A 25,584-nucleotide genomic window follows, 5' to 3' on the forward strand; every position below is an offset into this window, starting at 1 on the left:
AGTCCTGTAGTAACTTCCTTGTCGGTCATTCTTTCACTGACTATTCTTGAGTATTTTCCCTTGGACTTATATGGCTTGTGATCCTAGAGATTGTTGAATTTACAACTTAATATCTTTCCTCAGGTTAGAAAATTCTTGGCCATTATGTTTTTCAGTGTTACTTCTGCCCTATTCCCTATTCTCTCTCTCCTCTTTCTGGGCCTTCAGTCACATGCACATAAGATATATCCCATTATGTCTTATTCTTTTTAAGATATCATACTATCTGGGGTGCCTGGGTGGCTCTGTCAGTTAAGTGACTGCCTTTGGCTCAGGTCATGATCCTAGAGTCCCAGGATTGAGTCCCACATCGGGCTCACTGCTCGTGGGGAGTCTGCTCCATCCTCTGACCCCCTCCCCTATGCTCGCTCTCTCTCTGTGTCAAATAAATAAAGTCTTAAAAAAAAAAAAAAAAGATATCCTACTGTCTTACCTAATTCCCCATTCCAGACTTCATTCTGGCAAATTTCTTCTCACTTATGTTTCAGTTCATAATCCTTTCTTCTGCGGTGTCTGTTCTGCTGTTAAACACAGGTATCAAGTTTTCAATGTCAGGTATTACGTTTCTTTTTCTTCTAGAATTTATATTAGGCTTCTGTGTGTATGTGTAGATTCCAATTTTGGAGTAATATTTTCTCCTTTTCTGTTTTCTGTTGTCTCCTAGGAGGACAGTTGATCTTAAAAAAATTTTTTTTCTTGTGGTGGGGAAGAGTGAGGGGTAGAGGGAGAAAGAGAATCTTAGGCAGGCTCCACGACCAACACAGGGCTCAATGTGGGGCTCAATCTCACAACCCTGAGATGATGACCAGAGCCAAAATCAAGAGCTGGATGCCTAACTGACTGAGCCACCCAGGTGCCCCAGGAGAGCTGATCTTGTACAAAGTACTCTGCCTTAGAAGAAATGAAATTTACCCCTTTCTTCTCACACATTTTGTCTGCTATAAATTGTCTAGATCACGTTAGATTATTTTTTATCTTATTGCCTTAGCTCTTACCCATAAAGCCCTTCATGAAAAAGTTTTTCAATTTAATACATGCTTTGAACCAATGGTGAAAATGTGTCCAGTCCCTTTTGAGATAATCTGTGGAGCTGCTCATATGTTACTTTTTTATTCTAACAACAAGTACAAAGTCATATTTAAAATTCACCTATTAAATTGACCATAACATTTGCTTTATTTATAGATTCCTCTTTTTTTTTCTTGCCTTTATTCTCATTTTTAATTATTATAACAGCATCTATGTCTGTCATCCTGTATTTTCTATTAGGGTTTCCCTGTGCATGAACTTGGACAAATGAAGTCTTTAAACTTGTTGATTCTTATTACTCCTTAATGTTAGATTGAATTGAAAACTGTCATTCTTAACCAACCTTATGCAGAGTTGTCAACATTGTCTTCTTTGAAATCCTTGTATTTATGATCTTTTTTTAATATACCACTTGTATGACACATATATTCCATCATTCCTCTGTGAACTTCTCATGCCAGATATTCCACAAAATTTACCACACAGCCTGAAGGACGGACTTTTGTGTTGACTGATGTTCCTTTTGAACAGAATTTTTAGGAAGTCTTGCCTTGGCAGTCAGACTAACTTCTGAACTTCTTTGTAATTTAAAACCCTTCTGATTAGATATATTGGATTTATAGTCAGTAATGTTTTCCTCTACTCACAATAAGAATATTCATGTGTCGGTGAACAGGATAAACCCTTTCCTTTAATCTTTTATAAATATACATCAAAATGTCATCTTTCTACTTAATCTCAGGGTATATTTGTATTTGTGAGAAAATACAGCATGAGTCAGGTTTTCTCCCCGCCCGCCCCGCTAAGAACCAGCCCCCTTTCCTATCATTGCTCATATTCTGCCTCATCTATTGACCAGTGAAAGCATCACAAAATTAATAGCTTATTAAAACTCAAATCTGATAATTCAGCTCATCAGTAATGTATGGCTTTGAAAGAAATGAATTCCTAATTGAAACACAAGGGGAAAGGGACAGTGCCATCTGTATGTCACCCTTCTACAAATCAGCAGATCTGCTGGATCCTTTATAAAATTATGGAGCAATTATTTAAGCCTGATTTACTGTTCAGAGTTGCACTGACAAGAAATTATCCAGGACCATCTTGTGCAAACCAAGAAAAGGATTTGTTTTAGTCTTCAATTACCTTTCCCCAATTGCTAATATTCCAGTCTCACAATCTCTTGTTCATAATTCTGAAATCCTTTAAAGTACTGAAAAATTAACATTTTAAAAACTCATTTAGAATTAAAGCCTGGAGTAAACTGATGTGTAGATCTCCATAGTCTCCGTGTATAACACAGTGTAAATGCTTAGTTGTTTTACTGCAAAAATATTCAACTCTACCTCAAACCTGGAGGTTTGGAGGTGTGCTGTTACCTTCCTAAAATCCTAAACATATGAATTCAGAAACATATATGGCCCCAGTGGGGTTAAAACAAGAGATTGTGCATCTCTAATTTTTTCCAGTTAGTTTTGATAGTTATAATACATGTATGTCCCCAGATGTTTTTTGCTGGAACAGATGATGGACAGATTTTAACATTTGACCCTACAATGTGTTATATTTGATTCATTGAATAATAAAGGCCATGTCATTTTATGGAAGGTAGATGGACATAAGCTGTCAGATGTAAGTAATCTCTAGTTTTAGCACTAGAGTAAAATAGATAATAGCTAGAACAACAACCAAAAAATACAGCCGCAACTAACTCTGTCAGGCAGTGTGCGTTCGATAATTTAACCTTCCAAATTCCCTTCAAATGGTACAAATAGATACAGATATTAGCATAATTTTTAAGTGAAGTACTGACGTTTAGAAAGATAAGCAACTTGCTTGTGGTCACAGAACTAGTACAGAGCCAGGGCACAAACCTAAGTCTGCTAACATCCACAACCTATGCCCTTCGCCCCTCTGCTATAATGTTGTACTATATCTTTTTAAAATGAATCATATAAGACATTTAACAGATGTGAAATACGATTTCGTTGATCAGCTCTTGATTAGCTCCATGTTGATTACAGGAAAAATGCTAATAGCGAATCAACTTCCTTTTGTCATTCAGCGTTTATCTGGGATCCTCCCTTCTGCTGTCACTTGGCTTGTGCTCAGGAAATACAAATGAATTTTAATACGAGCCTGAGAAAAAGAATATAATTATGGCGGTAAATCTGCTGGAATCATATAATGAATTTAAAACCCAGCATAAATGCTTTTGGGATTATCTGTCATTTGGGATTATTATTCTGTGATCCCTTGTAAGACTGTAGATAATTGAATGTTGGCTATTTTACTGCAACTGAAAGCACTGATGCTAAGAAGAAAATGAACCATGTGAATGTGAGCTCGCTTATTTATTTAATAATTAATTTGGGATTTCATCACAGGAATCATTTAAAGCCAAAAAATACCACAGAGTAACTTTATCTCATGGGAATCAAAGTTCTATTATTTGGATCAAAGAAGTGATTAATGTACCTGATTTTTTTCTTTTTTTTTTATATATATTCAATAAATAATTGAGTAATGTACAGTTAGTGTTTTCTTAGAGATATTATAAGGAGAACTAATAGAGGAAAAATAATTCTGCTAATATATGTTCATGAAGTCCATGAAAGCTTTCATTTAACCTTTTTGACTTTCTTCTTTATGAAATGATAGTCTTTGAATTGCACAAAATGAAAGGAAAAAGTTTTAAGGGGGGTAATTACAGTGATTTCGGTCTTTCCTGATCTCCTGTAGGCAGACATGATCAAATCAGTCGTGGGAATGAGTACTGTGTTACCTCCGAGGTCGGGGGGGTTTTGTTGTCTCAAATGGCTAACGGTTCTCTGCCTGTTGCCACTCAGCACCTGTAGAGCCTCTGGCACATTTCTTAACCCTCCTCAGCTTCTGTTTTTCTTCTGTAAAACTGGTTAATAATAATTTCCTTTATTGGGATGTTGTGTTGATTAAATGAATATACCATAACGCACATACACACGTCTGTATGAGATACAAATGACTTCAAGCCCTTATATCTGGTGAGGGTAATTCAGGTCTGAGGCTTAGATTTAGCTGGCAGGAGCCATTGTTTGGCTGAGACCCAGATCCTTGCCAGAAAGGCAGATGCTTAATGGAGTTGGGACCATCAGTTGCATTTGTGACTTCAGCTCTCTGACCCAACCCCAAGCCCCCTTGGCTTTTACAAATACAAATATAGCTGAATTCTTCTTTTCTCTGTAGCACAAGTATGAAAGCCAAACAATTAAATATTTAAAAAGGAAAGCATATGAGCTCACACATATACAAGCATCTAATCTCTAGATCGTAAACTCCTCAAATTAATTTTTGTGTATATGCTCACTGCATGCTCACACTCCCATGATTTTTTTTTTTAAAGATTTTACTTATTTATTTGATAGACAGACATCACAAGTAGGCAGATAGGCAGGCAGAGAGAGAGGAAGGGAAGCAGGCTCCCCACTGAGCAGAGAGCCCAAAGTGGGGCTTGATCCCAGGACCCTGGGATCATGGCCTGAGCCAAAGGCAGCGGCTTTAACCCACTGAGCCACCCAAGCACCCCACGATTTTTAAGTGTACTACACACTAGGAAGTCCTGGGAATGTGGACATGCTAATGAGCATTCGTACCAATACCTAAACCACGCCCACCGAGATGCACATGCTGATGTTTGGACTGTACAGGTACATTTACATGGTAAATACATATGAGAGAATTTGAGGAGGAAAAAATGAGAAGAAAACAAAAGAATCCAGAAAAGGGGAAAACAGGATGGTAGAAGGAAAAAAAAAAAAGATTGGAAAGAAATGATAGTTTAGTGTAGGGTTTCTCAACCTTGGCACTCCTGATCTTTTGTCTTTGTTGTAATCTGTCCTGTCACCCTTGCTCTCTATTGTGATCATCAAAAATATCTTCAGACCCCAGGGCCACAATTATCCTGGCTGAGAACTACTCCTTTAGTGTAAGAACGAACGTCAGATACGAAGATGAAATTGGCGAACATGGAATGGAGCTAGGCAAAAGGTCTTATCTTCTAAAATTAACATAAGGGAACTGAGCACAGTCAGCGATAGGGGAAGAGGAGAAAGGGAAGGAGAATAAGATGTGTGGAGAATGTGCCGTAGAGTTTGGAGGGAAGAAGGAGCGAGTCAGAGCTGTTGGTGTAGGACATCTCCACTGAAGGGCTTAGAGTAGCCTTTTTTATTAATTACTGCAGGATGGAAAATTAACCAGGTCAGATATTTACATTTATCATCGTATCTCATTATAAAACTTATAATCTCCCTTTCATGTATTATTTCCTGATTGACAGAAAAAATACATACAAGAGCAGAACTAGCTTTGTGGAATTTGATAGACAATAAAACTAAATTTTAGAACCAGAGAGAACATTATCCTTTAACTGTTATGGTAATCTACCTAGCAATTCTACCTGTGCATTTTCCAGTTGTCAAAAACAAAAGCCCCCAAAGGAATATACTTCAAATGAACAGAAACAGGAAGTGAGACTCTGGCTTTATTAGGTTTTAGGCCCCCTGGAAGAGTGCATCTTTAAACCCCTCTTTTAAAAATTATTTTGCAGTATCCCGAAACTAGTCCCTTAAAGTTCTATAGTGAGAGGAATTAATAAAATGGCAATTAATAAATTAAATTATTTTTAAATGAAGGAATGAGCCAAGAGAAATGTTCAACTCTAATATTTGTATATGATATAATTAAGTTAATGTATTTACTGTTTGTTAAGTTTTAGACATGGGGTAATTTCATAGATTTATTCAATTTTAGAGTTAATAAGGGCTTTAGAGAGCAACTGGAGCTTTACTAATGAGCTTTAATTAAGAGCTTACTGTGGACCAGCGACTGTGATAGATTCAGGACTGCCAAAGAACTAGAAGAAATGGCGTCTTCATGGGCACCCAGGCTGGTTCGAGAAGGATACTTGAAGCTCCGAGTGTTTGGCAGAGGGAGGGCAGGATCTGGTTCAGGACAAGTGGAATCGGGTAGGGCTGGAGGACAGAAGAGGCCTAGGAAGCGGGCAGAAGCATACTCAGAGTCATTTTCATTAGAAATTAAGGGAAGAGAGACAATAAGTAGAATGGAACCTAAGCTAGAACTCAGGCAAGTGTGCTTTTTATAAAACCCCACTGCCTCTCACTTACTGTTGTTCTATTTACAAAAGTTACACCTTATTCCACTGCTTTTATCAGGAGATGTGCATCATTGGTCAAAAATATAATAATGTGTTTTTTTTTTTTTTTAATTTCTGAGTATTTGGCTTTAAAGTAAAGGGACAGAAGAAATTCAGTAAACAGCTGATTTATCCACTTAACATCCCCAGTTGTGCTATGTACAAGTCTTTTTAGGATTTATGATTTTCCATTTTATTCCGTCATGTTTTCTTATTTCTTTCAAACTTACATAATGTATAGCGTGGCCAGGGCACAAACTGTTGGATGCTGTTCCTGTTAAGAAAGATGTTTCTAGTTGCTGTTATTCTGAGGCTTACTGTGAAAACAAACAGGAACTAAACAAGAAATAAACACTGTGACGTGGGTCACTGATAGCCGCCTTATGCCATTAAGCTTGTTATGTGCCAAGGATATAAGGAAAGTGAGCGAATGCTTATTACTACACAGGTGTCCAAGCAGTGCTCATTTTTATCCTTTCTTCTTCAGTTGGATATTGCCACATACTGATTTCGCATGAACTGCCTTAAAAAATTTCTCCAGCGAAGACACGAGCGCACGCTCTCTCTCTCTCTCTCTCTCTCTCTCTCTCTCTCTCTCTCCTTCCCTGTTTGAGGGCTGATAAGGGCAGTCCTGGGGAGGAAATTTAGCCTAGGAATTCCTTTTGGATTTAGATCATACGTCCATATATGGGGCCTCAGGTGATTCTTTCAACTTCTGTGACACTGTATTTTTTCATCTGTAGAACTGAAGGAGAAAATTCTGCCAGATAACGCGGTACTAAATATTACATAAATGTTTATTTTTTTCTGCATTTTAAAAAAAATTTAAGTTTAATTTATGGTTATAAGGTCTCATACTTCTTTGAAGGTGTACTTGTTTTGTATATACACTGTGAAGAAGTTGATTTAAAGAGCACAGTTTTGTTTCCTCAGATTCACTTTTAATGACCTCCATTTTTTAAAGCACAATGTTGAAATAGTCCCTCTGCTCATATATTTCATGTTTTCTGAATGCAATTCACTAAAAAGTGATGAAATGTCATTAAAGCTCTGGGGTTAGGGTTGGGGGAGCAGCTTCTCCCAGGACAGACATTAAAATCCTTCTGTGGAGGTGTCTAGGTGGCTCAGTGGGTTAAAGCCTCTGTCTTCCGCTCAGGTCATGATCCCAGGGTCCTGGGATCGAGCCCCACATCGGGCTCTCTGCTTAGCAGGGAGCCTGCTTCCTCCTCTCTCTCTGCCTGCCTCTCTGCCTACTTGTGATCTCTGTCTGTCAAATAAATAAATAAAATCTTTAAAAAATAAAAAAAATCCTTCTGTGGCGTCCTCCCATTTCTCAGACCGCGGTGCTGATTATATACTGATGTTCACTAAATACATATTGATTGAGGGAAAGCTTTTCATCAAAAACCTAAAAAGCTTTGTAGTTCCCATGCATTGGTATATAATTGTTTTCAGTAACTTCTCAAATATGAAAATGTTTTCCCGGTAAACTGTAATGCAGCAGCTTGGAGTTTCCAGAGAAGTCCACAGTGTAAACCCACTGGGTTACTGCCCTCACATACCTTTAGTTTCTGATTGTATTTAGCTCTTGTCTTTAGTTTCATTCCAGTTACATAGGTAGAGACCTGGTTACGTAGGTAGAGACATGAATTTGTGCAAAATAGCTGTGCCGCCCATCTTTTCAAAACTGATGGGAGGAACGCCCTTGGCAGATGGGGACTGCAGTAGAATTTGTTATTTTCTTCCAAGGACATAATGGCTCAGTGGAATCTAGGGAAAGCCAGATTAAAAATTAGAAATGCCTCTGTTCCTTTTTTCAAATATTTTTTCCTGAAAATATATTTTGTACCCTCCTTATAGGTGTATCTTGAAATATAGCACAGTTCTTTTTATTTTTTAAAAGTACCACAGGTTCACTGTAGAAAATAAAGAAAATTTAAAAAAAAAAAAAAGGAAATCTAGATCACCCACGAATTCACCAAGTGGAGAAACTATTATTAACGTTTCCACAGTTGTCTTCTAGCCTTTTTCTTATTTTCATATGTAAGTAAAAATGCTGGTGGAGGCAACAAAATTAAGCTTATTCTTTTATGTAGTTTTGTATCCTAACATTTTTTTAGCTTAACGTCATAGAGATAGTATCCTCCGTGCCACTGAATATTGTTTCTCAAAGCTGGTGCGTCACTGGAGTCCCGTGTGATGCTTTTAAAACTACCGGCACCAGCGCCGGATCCCAGACTCACCACATCGCTTACCTTTGAAATGTTGCCTGGATGATTCTGTTTTTAGCCAGGGCTAAAGCCGTTGTTTCAAACGTTCTTCCGTTTTTATGCCCAATCTGTAGTTTCTAATGTTTACTCCTACAAAGATAAAAATGAATATCTGTGTATACCTGTTTGCCAAAATCCCTGATTACTATCTTTGTCTAACTACAAGTCCCTGCGTTGTTATCCTGTTTCCCCAGGAAGAAACTTTTGTACCCAGCTCGAATATATAAGCTCATAAATAGTTTAACTTTAGCAGTTATCATATCTTCATGTATTGAATTAGTGATAAAACAAACCACACTTCATATGAACTAGTGTATACATTTTAGAAAATATTGAACTTTTCCAACTCCCCAGTTGTCTGTGATTTCATTCAGTATCTTCACATGCAGGTTCGACAGCAGTGCTGGTGTCCTCAGGAGGACCAGTTTTAAGTCGTCATTAACTCAAACACCTCATCTCGACCGCTTGACACACAGCACTGTTTACATCAGTGGTGATGCTGCGTCTGGGGTTTTTCTCCAAAGCCATCTGAGGTGCTTATGGCCTGAACTTGAGATGGTTGGCATGTATGTAATCTTCCAAACAGAACAACCGTCTTTTGAAAGCTTGTTTGTCGTACCAGCGCTTGAAATCGTGAAGTCATTCCACATCCACATTCCACAGGAATCATGACCAAGTGTGCTGAATTTCTTTCCCTCCTCCTGGCTTAAAGCATACATATTCTCTCTGGTGATTTCGGAAGGCCAACAAGGCAACACTGGTATTGATTGAAGATTTTGATTCCAAATATTATTCTCTTTTCCCAAAAATACAGTAATTAGAGGTAAGCCTGGAATGCATCCTGAATATAAGGTCACTCCCTCTCAGCTTGGGAGGGCGATGTGTTTGTGTGTGTGTATATACATGCATATGTATTGGAGGGGAAGAGGAGAGGGTGATGGCAATGCCCTAGATTCTTAAAAATGTTATATTTGTTTTAAGGTATTTAAGACTCTTGAGGCGTAGTTCAACAGCATTCCTGTAAATGTGTACCCAGTTACCCTACTAGCCATAAAGTGTCTATTTTACTACATCCTTGACAGCATTACTATTAAGGTTTTTTTTTTTTTTTTCAATCCTTCTCTCATAAATAAATATCTCAGTTCATCTCCCGACTGAGGTGTCACCCATTGTCATTATAAGTATCTCCTGATTAGCAGGGGTCCTGGGTGGCCGGCAGGTTCTCTTTTTCTGTCACATGTCTTTCTGCTTTCCTGTTCCCATTTTTGTCGTTTCTGGGCCTCCAGTCTGACCCTTCTCCCCTTTTCCTTATATGCATTTCCTGGTAGGTATCATCAACAGGGGCTTGAAGGACCCGCCGTCGTCCACATGCACGTGGTAATTATGTACACCTGTGTGTGCCCCGTGGCGATTGCAGTTAAATGGGAGAAACACTTATAAAACCCGTGGCCACTTTCATCGTCCTTAGACCTGTGTGCATCGAAACCTCATTTAATAGGAAGCCGAAAGATGAGGCTAAAAGTGTGGGTTTGTATGAGAGCATTTTAGTGACTTTGTAGTGAGCTGAGATAGAATTAAATCACGAGTAAGTTTTGGGGCATTTCAACTCTTTTACCTGTCTACTTGTGCCATTTTCCCACTGCAGCCGCCTCTGATTCCAGGGTACATGGGAAAAGATCGATTTCCATTGTCTTTGCCATTAGTTTTGTTTTGGCCTTGCTGGTGATTTCTCTTCATAGGCATTTTCTCTAAGAAGGGGAGAATATGAGGCTATTCTTGCCTACTTGCTTGCTGTAAAGACCCACATTTTGTAAATATACCCCCTTTTCCATGAAAAGATGGCATTTTGGCTTGATGTGTTTGTAATGTGTTAGGGTTTCTAGGTGTATTGTTTGGCTTTCTCATCCTCTTCAGGTCAAGTTTTCTTGTCTCGGAAATTCAGTGCACTCCACCACTGTGAGGTATCATTATGAAATAATGACTAGCAAGGTCCAACTGGTAGAGGAGAAGACTGATCTATTTGAGAATGGGAAAGTTCATGTGTATTTTAAAATCCGCAGTGAGCACAGGGACGTTTGCCTCAGTACCGGGCTTGAGTCTGTAGTCTAGGGTAAAGATTCCAATGAACGTTTTTTCCCCCCAAGAGTCTATCACACATGTTTTTCTTTAATGCATTGTGAATGTGAAACTTTACTAATGTAAATTAGTCACTGCATAAAACCAAAGACCAAAAAGAATTCTAGCCATGAGGTAGAAAACATAAGCCTGAAACAGTGACTTCTTCTTCTTCTTCTTTTTTTTTTTTAGATTCACTAATGCTGTGATAATACTTTTGGTTTACTAATTTTTGTGAAGAATGATAAAATATGACAAAACTGGGTCTCGTCAACAGCATTAATATTGAATTCAGTTTCCTACAAATAATGAGGGGGGCTTTTTGTTTGTTTGTTTAGTGCAAATTTAGAATTACAGAATAATTAGGCACATTGTACCCAAACATGCCATATTCCTACCTCAGTCCCACCCCTAGTATGAAGTCTTGTGTTAGTGCAGCACACTGGGGACAGTGAATGACTTAATTTACCTGTATTGATGACGTTAGTACTGTCACTGCATTGAGGCTGTTCACTCTATGCAGTTCTGTGGGTTTTGACAAATGCAGGGCAGCACGTGTCCATCCGCCACCATTAAGGTTATGTTACGTTGTGTTATGTTATGTTGTGTTATGTTATGTTGTGTTATGTTATGTTGTGTTACTGCAGTAACGTACAGATGAGTTTCACTGCCCTCAACACCCTTTCCTTACTCGTCCCTCCCTCCCTTCCTCCAAGGCCCTGGCCACCACTGATCTTTTTACTGCCTCTATAGTTTTGTCTTTTCCAAAATGACATATAGTTTGAGTCGTATGATTTATTTTTAAGACATCTTTGCATGCTTTGTAAGGCTCAGTGTGACAGCAGTTGTTTAAAAAAAAAGGGGGGGGGGAACGAAACTGACTTCCTAGACTTCATTTTGACCTTTGTTTTATTTTTTTTTATTTTTTTTATTTTTTTTAAGATTTTATTTATTTATTTGACAGACAGAGATCACAAGTAGGCAGAGAGGCAGGCAGAGAGAGGAGGAAGCAGGCTCCCTGCAGAGCAGAAAGCCCGATGCGGGGCTCGATCCCAGGACCCTGGGATCATGACCTGAGCTGAAGGCAGAGGCTTAACCCACTGAGCCACCCAGGTGCCCCTTGACCTTTGTTTTAGGGACACTGCTTCTTTTAGATCATTTGGCCAGGGAAATAGGATTTATGTGGCTTAGTATCCTCCGCGCTATATTCGTGCCTAGCAAATGTGGTGAGTGTTCACTGATTATGTTATGTGGTAAAACAAAATGTTATTTATTTGCTAAATATCGGTATGTTTACATGTAACACATAACACATTATGCTCATGTCCAGACATTTCTGTCAGTCTTTTCGTTGCTTCATTTCATTGTCTGCTATTTAAAAAAAAAAAAAAAAAATGCGTTCACTGCATCTCCTCTGTCGTTCCCCACCCTATGGCAAAGGGAGCCTCCCCACCTCCTCCCACCCCAACTTCCCAACACACACGTGCCCAGCTGGAGTTTCAGTTTGGCGGTCCACGGTTCACATAGCTTCTGATTGCTTTGGATAAATATTATGAAAGTCCTGGGAAATAAATAGGTCATAGAAAAGCCTGACAACTAAGAAATAGGAACATTTGAGATGAATTTAAATGCGTATTGAATCCTTTTTTAAAGGTTTCCATTTTATGGGTGGTGGGTCTGAAGGAGGGCACTTGTTACAATGAACACTGGGCGTTAAGTGACGAATCACTAAATTCTGCTGAAACCGGTATTAAAGCATAAGTAAAATTTTGAAAAAATTTTATCTATTTATTTATTTATTTTAAAGATTTGATTTATTTATTTGACAGAGAGAGACGCAGCCAGAGAGGGAACACAAGCAAGGGGGCATGGGAGAGGGAGAAGCAGGCTTCCCGACGAGTAGCGAACCCGATGTGGGGCTCGATCCCAGGACCCCAGGATCATGACCTGAGCCGAAGGCAGTTAATGACTGAGCCACCCAGGCACCCCTGAAAAAATATTTAGAAAGAAAAAAAATAAAAAATAAAAAAGACTATCCTTTTCAATTCAAATGCAAAAGCCCCCAAAACGTAAATGTAATAGCACATAGTCTATTATGTTATGTGTATGTTCTGAATTTTCTGAAAGAACCAATCACGTCTTAAACTAACACTTGAGATACTGAGGTAACACAGTCGATATTCCTTCAGCTTACTTTCCCCAGCTTGCAGTGGATAGCTCATTTGATACTTTCTGAGCCCAGGTGCATATCGTCATGGTAGAATATTTCCAGTTATTTCCTTTTATTCTCTCATCTGTAGTTTTAGAGGGTTGAGAGTTTATCTCTCCTTTTCTTTAGTATACTTCGCTTTCATTTTTTTGGAGGGTGGTGAGTCTTATAAATACACACTTTGGGGATCTGGGTGGTTCAATGCAGTAAGCCTCAAACTCTTGATTTCAGCTCAGGTCCTGCTCACACAGCCCTGGGACCATGCCCCGCTTTAGGCTCTGCCCTTATGGGGAGTCAGCTTGAGTTTCTCCTCTCCTTCTGGCCCTACTCCTGTTCCTCCCCGCAAGAAACACATATTTATGTAGGTGACCACACACACATGCTCTCTCTTTCTCTCCAAAATAAGTCTTTAAAAAAAAAAAAAAAAAAGACACAAATCTATAGTATTTGCATTTAAGAGTTTGCCCTTGAACAGGTGGACTGAAACAGGGTGATCACTGGGCCGAAAGCAAGACAAACGATGACCTAAAGGGCATGTGTAAGATGAATCTTGGGGAAAAAAAAAAAAAAAAGGCTTTCCTTTTTAGGGTGGCTGGGTTACTCAGTCGGTTAAGCATCTGCCTTAGGTTCAGATCATGATCCCAGAGTCCTGGGATGGAGCCTCCTCCTCTGCTCAGTGGGGAGCCTGCTTCTCCCTCTCCCTCTGCCTCCTGCTCCCCTTGCTTGTGTGTGTGTGTGCGCTCTCTCTCTCTCTCTCTCTGTTTCTGTCAATAAATTAAAAAAACTTGGAAAAAAAAAAGAAAAATAGGCTTTCCTTTTTAGTAAAATAAAACAGAGAAGAAAGTACAGTGTATACCCTGTTCACAAGTGGTTGTTTGGTGACATATACACTCAGAGCAAAAATGGCCAGAGGTGTTTCTTGCTTGCCTTCAGCATTGTGCTTTGTGTAAAAAAAAAAGAATGTAGCTCCTTAATTAAATGTATTTCCATCTAAAATAATTCTGTATAACTTAAAACTTCCATGATCAAGGATATAGAATCATAAATAGAGCTTATTTCCTTTTTTACATGAAGTACACAGTACATTTCCTTAATTACTTCCTGTAAAAAAACATGTTGAATTTAATTAATCACCAAGTCAGAGAATGAAACTGACATAAACTTTGAGACTCAAGAAGAAAATAATGCTGTGCTGTTTCATTCCTTGGTAAGACTGGTCAGCATCTCAATAATTAACATAACTATATATTGTCATAAAGCTGAACTGTGGATTGGTGTAAATCATTTATATTGTGGAATTAACAAATGAAACCAGTTAATTAAAATGTAGTCCACTTTACAGATCATCCTATGGGTCAATCTAGTTAAGCACAAAAATAGAAAATTAAAAAAAAAGAACAGAACAGTGTCACATGACTGTCTTCTATATTTTAAGAGATGTGTTTGTTTAAAATCACGTGGACCCTAAAAGTCCTGTATTATTTTGACTTATTTAGCTACTTTTGTAGTGTATATATCTGTTTGGTTGATTAGTGAACACTGTACCTGTGCAATATAGTGGTTGCATTTCTGCAATCCCGCATCAGAATATCTTTTGTGCGGTGCATCGAGTCAAGTTACTTCTGAGAGTCAGAGTCATAGATTAGGTTGTGTTGGGATTTTTAGTTCTGGTTTTTTGGGTTTTTAAAAATTTTTTTAGATTTATTTATTTATTTTAGAGATAGAGCTAAGGGAGCAGGAGAGGGAGAGAGAAAGAGAAGCAGGCACCCCACTGAGCACCCCGAGGCTGGAATCAAGAGTTGGCGGCCCACCTGACTGAGCCACCCAGGCCCCCCTGGAATATTTAGTTCTGAGAGGGGGAGCTCGTTTGTTCCTGTCCCACCCTAACCGGTATTACTTAAAAACACTTAATACCCTTAATACAATCTATAAAACAATTATATGAGTTTGGAATTATATTGCTTTTTTGTAGGTAGATAAACTCACACCTAGAGAATTTTAATGGTGATATACCAAGATGGCACAGCTAGTAAGTGACAGGGTAAGTCATGAATTCTTTTGTGTCTAAATCGAATTTTCTTTCTTATAAAAACCACACTGCATGCTTATAAAGCAAAGGTGATCCTAGCAGTTAAACCATGAGCTATGTAATGTTAGGTGACTTTTATAATCTTTTCTAAAAACTACCATGAGATTATTTCTCAACAAGTTTATAAAGATAAGATGAGATATAATTTGTTTAAATGCTGGCTGGCTGGGTGAGTAGATGAGTGGCTAGATAAGTGGGTAGTTGGGACACACTGTGTGTGTGTGTGTGCGCGCGCGTGCGCGGCACATGTGTGTAAATGCTCTGCTTCTCTAAAAATCCCCAGGGCCATTAAAGATGAAACAGACGGCATGTAAATCTTGGATAACACTTAACAGAATACTGTCTAAGCAGCCCTCAACCATGACTACACATAACAATCTCTGGCGGGTTTTCCAAAGATGAGATTGTGTCCAGACATTTTTTCCTCTCTTGTTAAGATTACCAAGTGTTTAAAAGACATGACCAATATTAAAAGCACTTTTTAGTCGTTGCCAGAGCATAATAAGATTCAGCTGCTGATAACGGCTGACTATAGGAGACACATCCAGTACTACGGGTACCAGCATTAGGAAATTTTAGATTCATTTTTATATTCACTCAACAAAACGCCTAAAGCTTAAGTTACCTTTTAAAATATTTGTTCGGGAAAAACTTTATCTTGTTAGGAAAGCTCACGTGTAATCCCCAGATCACTGAAAGGAATATGTTCACTAGACTATTATGTATAATATTTTATTGAGTGGATATTATGATTAAAATTGGCTTTCGGAGTTTTGAAGAAAAGACTATGTGACCATATAATCCTGTTTGTATTTATCTTTATAGATTTTCACATAAATATTTTATTAAGTATATTGTTACATTTATCTTGTTCCAGTTGGTGTATATTCAGGCAGTAATTTGTTAAGACATTTTATTAAAAAATTTCTGTCATTACCCTTTCAAGGAATAATATGTAATCCTTTGGAAAGATCATATGTATATAATGATTTACATTATGAAGTATTTCTACAGTGATGAATTACACCCCAGCCCTTGGTTTGTAAACCTATGTGGGAATCTGGATAGGTAGGAGAGATAAATCTGTGGTGTAAGTAGTCACTGTTTCTAAAATTAGAACTCTAGATCTATCTAATACAGGAAAAAAAAAAAGAAAGAAAGAAAAGAAAAATCAAGACCGTGTTTGATGATAGCATGTTCTTCATGAAGTATTTTGTTCTTTTCATGATAAATCAGTCGAGATACTTCATGAAATTAATTATTCTCATGTGTTTAGGGGTGTTGTTTCTTTTAATGATGTCAAATATATTAAGTGTTTGATCATCATCTCCACATCAGGACATCAACAGCAAAATTCGGCTAAAGTCACCACTCCCAGACAAAAATCTTGGTGGGCTTTGGTATAAACAAACAACAACAGGGGCACTAAGCTGACCCTGAGATTGAATAGTCCATCTGTGTTGTAGCAAGAATTGAGTGGTTAGTAATCAAGGGTAGAATTTTAGCGTGGAATCCTTTCTTTGTTTTTTAACAGAAGTTTCTCTATGGTGCTTAAAACTTCTCGCTTCTCTTTATTTCTAATCTTTTCAGCATTCCTATCCCTTATGTTTCCGCATGCCGTATCTTCTCTCACTTTCTCAAGTAGCCTTACAGGCATTCCTCATTGTATCAGCTTTGCTTTGTCATGCTTCACAGATAGACTGGTTTGGTTTCTTTTTCTTTCTTTCCTTTTTTTTTTTTTTTTTAAGATTTTATTTATTTTGACAGAGAGAGATCACAAGTAGGCAGAGAGGCAGACAGAGATATAGGGGGGAGCAAGCCCCCTGCTGAGCAGAGAGCCCAATTCGGAGCTCAATCCCAGGGCGCTGAGATCATGACCTGAGTCGAAGGCAGAGGCTTAACCCACTAAGCCACCCACGCACTCCTGTTTTCTTTTTCTTAAACCAATTAGAGTTTGTGGCAAACCTGCATCTAAGCAAGCCTGTTGGTGCCATTTCTCCAAGAGCATTTGCTCACTTTGTGTCTCTGTGTCACATGCTGGTGATTTTCACAACATTGAAAACTTTTCATTATTATTTAGTTTTTTATGGTGATCTGTGACTAGTGATCTCTGGTGTTACTATCGTAATTGTTTTGGGGCACCATGAACTGCGCCCATATAGGACAGCACCCTTGATAAGGGTTGTGTGTGTTCTGACACCCCCCCACCAACAGCGGTTCCCCATCTCTCTACCTCTGCTTGGCTTCTCTGTTCCCCAAGACACAGCAATGTTGGAATTGGGCTAGTTAATAACCCTATTGTACCTCTGCGTCTTCAAGTAGGAGCAGGCATACATCTCTCACCGTCAATCCAGAGCTAGAAACGCATAAGCTTAGTGCAGGAGGCTTGTCAAAAGCCGAGACAGGTTGAAAGCCAGGTTTCTTGCACAAAACAGTTAGCCAACTTATGAATGAAAAGGAAAAGTTCTCGAAAGAAACTGCAGGTGTGAGCCAGTGAATGCATAGGTAGGAAAGTGAAAACAGCTTTATTGCCGATACGGAGAAAGTTTGAGTGCTCTACATAGAAGATCAAGGCAGCAACAGCAATCCCTTCAGCCAAAGCTCAATCCAGAGCAGGGCCCTAACTCTTGAATTCTATGAAAACTGAAAGAGGTAAGGAAGCTACAAACAAAAATTGAAAGCTACATTGGTTCATGAGGTGTAAGGAGAGAAAGAAGCCATCCCCAGATCATAAAAGTGAGAGGGGAAGCAGTGATTGCCACGGAGAAGCTGCAGCGAGTTCTCCAGAACATTGGGCTTGGATAATTCATGAAGGTGGCTACACTGAACGACTGATTTTCAACCTAAACAACCTTCTGTTGGAAGAAGATGCCATCTGGGGCTTTCACAGCTGGAGAGGAGAAGTCAGTGCCTGGCTTCAGAGGACCGGCTGACTTTTTAGTGAGGAGCTAACGCAACTGACGACTCTTAAGTTGAAGCCTATGCTCAGTGACCATTCCGAAAATCCGAAGGCCCTTGGGAATTCTACTACACTACTGTGTCTGTGCTCCGTAACTGGAGGGAGGAAGGCTGGATGACAGCCCCTCTGTGTACAACATGGTCTCCTGAAGTTTTTAAGCCCCCTCTTGAGACCGACCTACTGGTCAGAAGAAAGATTGCTTTCACAAGATGACTGCTCATCCACAGGGCACCTGCTCACCCAAGAGCTCTGAGGGAGATGTGTAGAGATGATTGCTGATTGTATCCCTGCTAACACGACGTCCAGTCTGCAGCCCGTGGATCAAGGAGTCATTTCAACTTCCACATCTTATTATTTAAGAAATACCTTTTGCAAGGCAGCACCTGCCGTGGACAGCGATTTCTCTGGTGGATCCAGGCTAAATAAATCGAAAACCTTCTGGAAGGGTTTCACCATTCTAATTGCCCACACATTCATGATTCATGGGAAGAAGCCAAAATATCAACATTCACAGCAGTTTGGAGGAAGTTGTTTCCAACCCTCATGGATGACTTTGAGGGGCTCAAGTGGAGGAAGTAACTGCAGATGAGGTGGGAATAGCAAGAGAACCAGAATTAGAAGTGAAGGTTAGCATTATTTTTTTTTAGCAATGAAGTATTTTTAAATTCAGATATGCACATTGTTTTGTTAGACGTAATGGTATTGTGCACTTGGGAGACTACAGCTGTAGTGTAAACATAATTTTTCGAAGCACTGGAAAGCCAAAACATTCACTTGACAGGCTCTATGGCAACATTTGCTTTATTGCCACGGTCTGGAGCTGAACCCACAGTATGTCTGATGTACGCTGTAGTCCTTTTATTTAATTTCTGGCTGCTCCAAATACCTCTCATTTGATGTTCCCGTTGGTTTCCCAGAGCTCTTGTTGTCGCTCTCGGCCGTGCGCTCCGTCCCATCACCTCACTGCCGCTGCGTGTATATGGATTCTTACCTCAGAATCGATGCATTTCAATCTTCACCTTTCTGAAAGTCAGGAAATGAATTCCAGATGACGATTTCAGGATCTAGTCTTTCAGGTCTTTGCTCTTTCCTAAAAGAAGGAGCGGAAGTGGGCCACAGGTGTTTCGAAACCATTTTGAAGTGGTATTGCTAGCTTCCCACCTGCAAATGTGTGGCCCGAAGCTACAGGGGGGCTTTACCTGCCGCCTCCCAGTAGGAGAGATACATATGGGCTCTGAGGATGTAATGTTATGTCAATACCGTAAACAGGGGAATGGTACAATAAAGACTTTGTTCTCTTTCTACTGACGAGGCATCATTTGGGGACATCCTGGGTGCATTTCACCTGCTATGTGGGAAGAAGGAACCAACATATGCCTCTGCGATGGTGGTCCTTGCAACTTCCTGCATAATGTGGCCAGCGTTCCAAAGAAAATGCGTGTAGTCCTTGTGTTGGATTTATCCTTGCTAATTATCATGACCATTTTCTATATTTTGGCTTAAGCTCATGTAAAAGCTAAGTAGTTCTCACATGTTTGAAAATAACCTGGAGACTCGTAATATTTGGTCCTTCATGGCTTTCCTAGGATTTGCAACAGAATTATAAGAGGGATACTCTGCTTCTGTTGTTATAAAACAGTTTAAGGGATAAATTTGTTTCTGAGGGAGGGAATAAGCAGATACAAAATGTGAACTCCTGTTCATAATCTAGAAAAGTCGAAGCCATTCGCAAAGCTCAGTGACACTTGATGTCTCAGAAGCCATCTCTACAAATAAGCCCCATCTTTCTCAGCTCTTATATTGTCGCAATCCGTTAGTCTTTTGTTTATATTATGATATGTTGCTACAGTGATGACTTACACCTCAGCCCTCAGTTTGTAAATCTGCATAGAAACCTTTTGTCTAATGAGACAGAAAAATCGCTGTTTCCGAAATTAGAATTCCGGATGTAGTTAATACAGTAGGAAGAGAGAAACTAATCAAGCCTATATTTGAAGTCAAACAGTGTTTTGTAACATGTATTTAATGACATATTTTATGATTTTAATGACAAACCACTTGGGATATTTTATAAAAGCAGCCTCAACAAAGAATTTCTATGTGAGTATAACACACTAGTAAGAAATATCTTAGATTGTTCTAAAAAGAAATTAAATGATAATGCTGGGAATCAATTGAAATACTGTTCTAGTTAGAAGAGTAGATAATGCTAATAGTTTTTTTAGAAGTAACCTGGTTTATGGTATTTGTGGGGTTTTTTTTGTTTTGTTTTGTTTCTTAGTGTCTGAAAAGATTTAAAGAGTTATTTCTCAGTTTCAATACAAAGAATGAAATCTTGGCACTGAGAATTTCATGCAGTAGATTGGATGGTTTATTTTTATATTTTCTAATTCTCTTCCTTTTTGTGTGTAAGTAACCATCTTAGTTTAGGAAAAAACAACAACAACAATAAAACATCAACCCGTTTCCCTTTTTAGTTGATCTGGTACCATTGTTGACTTATTATCTTGTTGAATAGAATTCCCTTGCACTACTGCCTATTGTATATTTTGAATGGAGCTATAATTTATATTCTATAAAGAAAGGTTTTAAGAAACATGTTTTGTTCCTTTAAGTGTATGCTCAAATTTTAGGGGGAATAGCAAACTAAGATCTTTTATTAAACAAAGAATGAAATGAACCAATTTAATATAATTTTAGACATTGTTGTTCTGATGCCATAATGAAGCTGAAAAAAAAGTTTTTGGTCTTTGTACAATAGAACATCAGTGCCTGTGTTAGCCTGGCCAAATTAGATATAACCAAAATAATCTGTCACAATCTAATTTTCAATGGTAAAGCTAGCCTGACACGTGACAATAAAATTGTTAGGCCATTTTGTTAGGTCTTGGAGGTGGGCATTCAATGAATACTTGTTGAATTTATGAATGAATAAATATAAGGATAAATCATATTTTTATCTGGTAATAAAAATGTTGAGTCCATTAGTCTGGGTAGAATCTTGGATTTATTATTATTAATTATTATTTTAAATTTGCTCATTAAAACTAAAAAGAATAAAACTCGTACAAAATGATCTTTATGTTAAGTTAAATAAAATATTCATAAACAATTTAAAATTTTCAGAATAAGTTTTTTCTAAAATTATTTCCTAAAATGTTTGTTGTGGTAGTTATGTACATTATTTTGAGAAGAAAAATGTTGCTATCACTAGAAGTTAAAATATAAACCAATTGTTAGAACACATTTATATTTAATAATTTAGCAATTGTGCTCCTTTTCAGTGCTTGTCATGAGAATGATATGGGAGCTCTTGCACCATATATGAAAGTTGAAATATAGTGATTTTCCCCAAAATTATTGCCCGGTACTTTTATGCCTCCAGATTATGATAGTGTTGAGTAAAGGTTAGAATCACGAAATTGTAGAATAGCAGAGCTGGAAGGGGTGTTTGAGTTTATCTTGTCAAAATTCCCATCGCTTTACAATTGAGGAAAGTGAGATTCACAAATGCAGAATGGGTCAAGCCAACAACATGAATGCTTTTAATTAGAATAATTGTTATTTTAAATAAATAAGCGGTTGTATTTATGTAGTTTTAAGTAGGTAATGCTTTGTATACTGCCCTTGTCTTTTAGAGATCTTATGTACAACTGCTGTTCATTTTGGGGTTCTTGTGGCCTCTTCTCCCCTCCATGGAGTACTTCTTCCACTGATTTTAACAACTGTGTCTGTCTCTCCCAATAGGATGAAAATGTCCTTATAGGAGAGGCCGTGTCTTACGCTGTTTTGTACTTTTGTACTCTCAACTCTAATCACGATGACTGTCACAGAGCAGATCTTCAAATATTTGGGGAATGAGTAGTGTCTCATAGCAATAAGGGAAAAATTAATAAGCACTCCAGTCATAAATCTTGCCATCTCTTCAGTATGTGATTAACAAGGATCCGTATGTGTCCCCTTTTTCTCCCCACAGTCTCCAAACGTCCACAACTACCCCGATATGGAAGCTGTTCCCCTGTTGCTAAATAATGTGAAAGGGGAGCCCGCGGAGGACTCGTTATCTGTAGATCACTTCCAAACACAAACTGAGCCAGTGGACTTGTCAATCAACAAAGCCAGGACATCCCCCACCGCCGTGTCATCCTCCCCGGTTTCCATGACAGCGTCCGCCTCCTCACCTTCTTCAACTTCAACCTCTTCATCGTCGTCTAGTCGTCCAGCCTCCTCCCCGACCGTTATCACATCAGTATCTTCAGCATCATCTTCGTCAACAGTATTAACTCCAGGGCCCCTTGTAGCCTCCGCGTCTGGGGTGGGAGGCCAGCAGTTTTTGCACATCATCCATCCTGTCCCGCCTTCAAGTCCCATGAATTTACAGTCTAACAAACTGAGTCACGTTCACCGCATCCCCGTGGTGGTCCAGTCGGTGCCTGTTGTCTACACAGCTGTGCGGTCACCTGGAAATGTGAACAACACTATCGTAGTGCCGCTTTTGGAGGATGGGAGAAGCCATGGCAAAGGTAAGGGACCCAATCGAAGCCTTGATTTCTTTCAGCGTGAGGGCTGACTGTGCCTTTATTCAGTGAGCTGCCCTGAAATCGTGTGCAAGCACACCACATCCAAAGAGGTTCTGTGCACCACGCAGACGTGAGCTGATGAGCACGGTTTAGGGCGAACCAACCGCGTGTTGGCATTGGTATTTGCTTCCGTGTTCTTCAGTCTATATTTTTACGTATCGAGTCATTTAGTGTTGGAATTCAAATGTCTTCCTTTGCAAAATGATGTTTACCTTCAAAGGCTCAAATGGATAGAATAATCTGTATTTAGCATAACTGCTTGTTTAAGTTGAGTCGCCAGTGAAGTAATTCTAAAGTTAGGTGTTTGACTATAAAAGTCTCATGTGGCTTGAGGTCTTATCTTAGTGGAAGTTACTGTCATTTTAAATACTGGTATGACTCGGTATGATGCAGTATTTCAAAATCCAATATTAAAATTTCCTTCCAGGATTTAGAAGGAAATGCTTTGCTACATAACTCTATTTAATAATACCTGGTTGCCTAATTTTGTATATGGCAGTTATGCAGTTGATCATGAAGTTGCTTTCCTACTTCTAAGCTCTTTTTTTTTTTCTTCAGTTTTTATTAGAAGGAATTAAAGTAGCATCACGTTGTCGATTTGGTCTTCCTTTATCATGAATCTATAAAATAAGCCACCCTTCTGTGGAAATGGAAAATGCCCATAATCATTGACTCGTTCCCTCTAAAACTAAACACTTATGCATGTATATTGTCTTCAGGGCCCAGAAATGATGAGGGTTTAAGATATGTTGTATTCCTTTTGCATTGATATCATATTACTACCGAGGCCCATCATTAAAATATGATTGATGAATACATAAACACATCGCCTTCTCATAAAATGCTAGTAAGCCTAGATTTTTATAATCCTATAAGGTAGGATTCAGTGCCTAGAAACAACAGTTGATTGTGAAGTTAGAGAGATTTTTGCAAACTGACTCTACAAAACTGCATCCGTCTTTGGCAAGTTATTGTCTTACCTGCATTGAGTTTTTTCATAGCTCACGAAATGAATTATACCTTCTTAGTATTACCAACTGAAAAATATCACCTGATTTACAGCACTAAGAGGTTTTGGTGTGCAGACTTGGGATGTAGTGTTCTGTGCTTAATGTGGAGACCTCTGTCTTTTGTGCTGTTTCGGGCAAAGGCCCTGAACTAGTCCCACCACCATCTGAGTGACCAAGTAGACAAAAAGGAGGTATGAAGTAGTCTTCTCTTGGATTTTACTTTAGTTGAACCCTCTCTGATGTTACTAACACTTCTGATCAAAAGGAGCTAACCGATGTGAATAATAGCATAACTGCAGGCCACGTCATATGATTTTATTGGGTTAGGTATTTATTTTCTTTCTTAATTTCAAGATGTGTTCACAATTTTTTTAAGAATTAGGAATTAACAAAGAGCAAAAGTGGAAGCTTGCGTATTGTGTTACTTTATCTGTATATGTGTATACCACAGGATACAGTCCTTATACCGTTCCCCTCAAGGGAGATACTGCTTTAATTGTGAAGATGATTGACGAAGATTTTAATGTTGTTCACGACTTTTTTTTTTTTTTTTTTTTACAATTTTGATGTACTAATGAAGGAAACATATTTGACATTATCTATCTTCTAAGGGAGAAGTTATTTTTATTTAAGGGGATTGATATTGAAAGTATATATTGCCAAAATTTAATTTTCTGGAAACTATGTCTCTGCCAAAGAACTTTGTTACGACTCCTGCTATAATTTGCTCTCAAGTGTGTTTGTTAGTTTCATGCCATGTTTTTTATTTAGCAGTTTTCTCATGCCCAGAATAAAAACTGATATAACCATAAATCCCCTGGACTATGATATGGACACTAGGAGCAGGAGAGTCAGAATCAGTTAGGCTTAGTCCCTTCACTTACAGTTTCGGACTGGGAAGTGTTATTCAAAGATTAAATGGGGATAATAACATGATCTATCCTTGAAGATTATTGAGGAGATTAAGTAAGAGCTTAATGTCTGGGTTAATCAACTATCAATAAAATGTTTGCAGTTACTTATTATTATTTATCTCCTTCCAAAGGTACTTGAAGCAGTAATGTTCAGAAATTTTTTCTCTGTTGTATAAAAACAAAGTTGGAAGGAAAAAAAATACTGAATTTACAAATGAAAAACTGCTCCCAAGAAGTTAGTACAGAAATGCTTCTCAAAATTGTTACTACTAGTTATAAGGGATGAGAGTTTACTATGAGAAATTATCTGGAAACATCCCATATTTTCTATTTTTATTAGTTTGTATTATGTTTTTATAATCACCATATTATACAAATACTGCTATAGCATTTTATAAGTTTTTTTTTTATTGTTTAACTGATTACTTAGATGATGGTAAAAGTGTCTAGTGGAGGAGGCTTGCCTACCTCACAGAATGAATAAAAGAAAGGGCATTTCAGTAATTCTTCAAGTCTTTATTTTGCACATGTGCAGCTGGGCACTGGGCCAACAATGAAATGGCTAAGTGATAAAGGGAGCCCCTATTCCATTCCCATGTTGAACTTGTATATCTGATATGGATAAGCAAAAGAAAATATGATAGGGGAGTTGGATTTTCAAAATGCTAACAATAAAATTATAAAACTAACCCATATAAATGCAGATGAATGTACTGGCTAATTATTTTTAAAGTTGTTATAACACATCTGGTCTCTGGTAGATAAATCGTTTACCTTATCTGTCATGTACACAAAGACCTGTGAACGTACCCATCCATGTTTTAAGATGACGTATCATGTGAATTGAGTCATTTGTCCATTCAAGTATTTATTGAGCATCTGTCATGTAGTGAGTATTTTATTGGTCCAAGGATACAGTGTTGAACAAAACAGATGCTGTTTCTATCTCAGGGTGCTCATAGTCTACTGGGAAGTATAGACATTAAACAAATAAACAAAAAAAATCATATAATTAACTGATAATTGTGGACATTCTGTGCTCCAGTTGGATTAAAACATAGACTACGCATGGATTTTTGCCGAGGAGAGTTTAATTATAATTGCAGATGGAGAAAGTTGTATTTGATAAAAGTATTTTTACATTGGTATTATATATGGTTAGAAATGTTTCCACTGTGA

The 25,584-nt window shown here is 38.2% G+C and overlaps 1 protein-coding gene across 10 annotated transcripts in view; it reads left to right on the forward strand.

The window, feature by feature from the left end:
- KLF12 (Kruppel like factor 12) overlaps positions 1-25,584 on the forward strand; it is a 436,672-nt gene that overhangs the window by 275,364 nt on the left and 135,724 nt on the right. For 7 of the 10 annotated variants that reach the window (XM_032315078.1, XM_032315082.1, XM_032315084.1 and 4 more), the window contains one exon: positions 21,878-22,424. In XM_032315078.1, coding sequence (XP_032170969.1) covers positions 21,878-22,424 — 547 coding nt within the window. The other 3 variants (XM_032315085.1, XM_032315086.1, XM_032315087.1) reach the window with 3 other exon arrangements.

The sequence above is a fragment of the Mustela erminea genome, chromosome 15 (genome assembly GCF_009829155.1).
Source record: "Mustela erminea isolate mMusErm1 chromosome 15, mMusErm1.Pri, whole genome shotgun sequence".
Taxonomy (NCBI): Eukaryota; Metazoa; Chordata; class Mammalia; order Carnivora; family Mustelidae; genus Mustela; species Mustela erminea.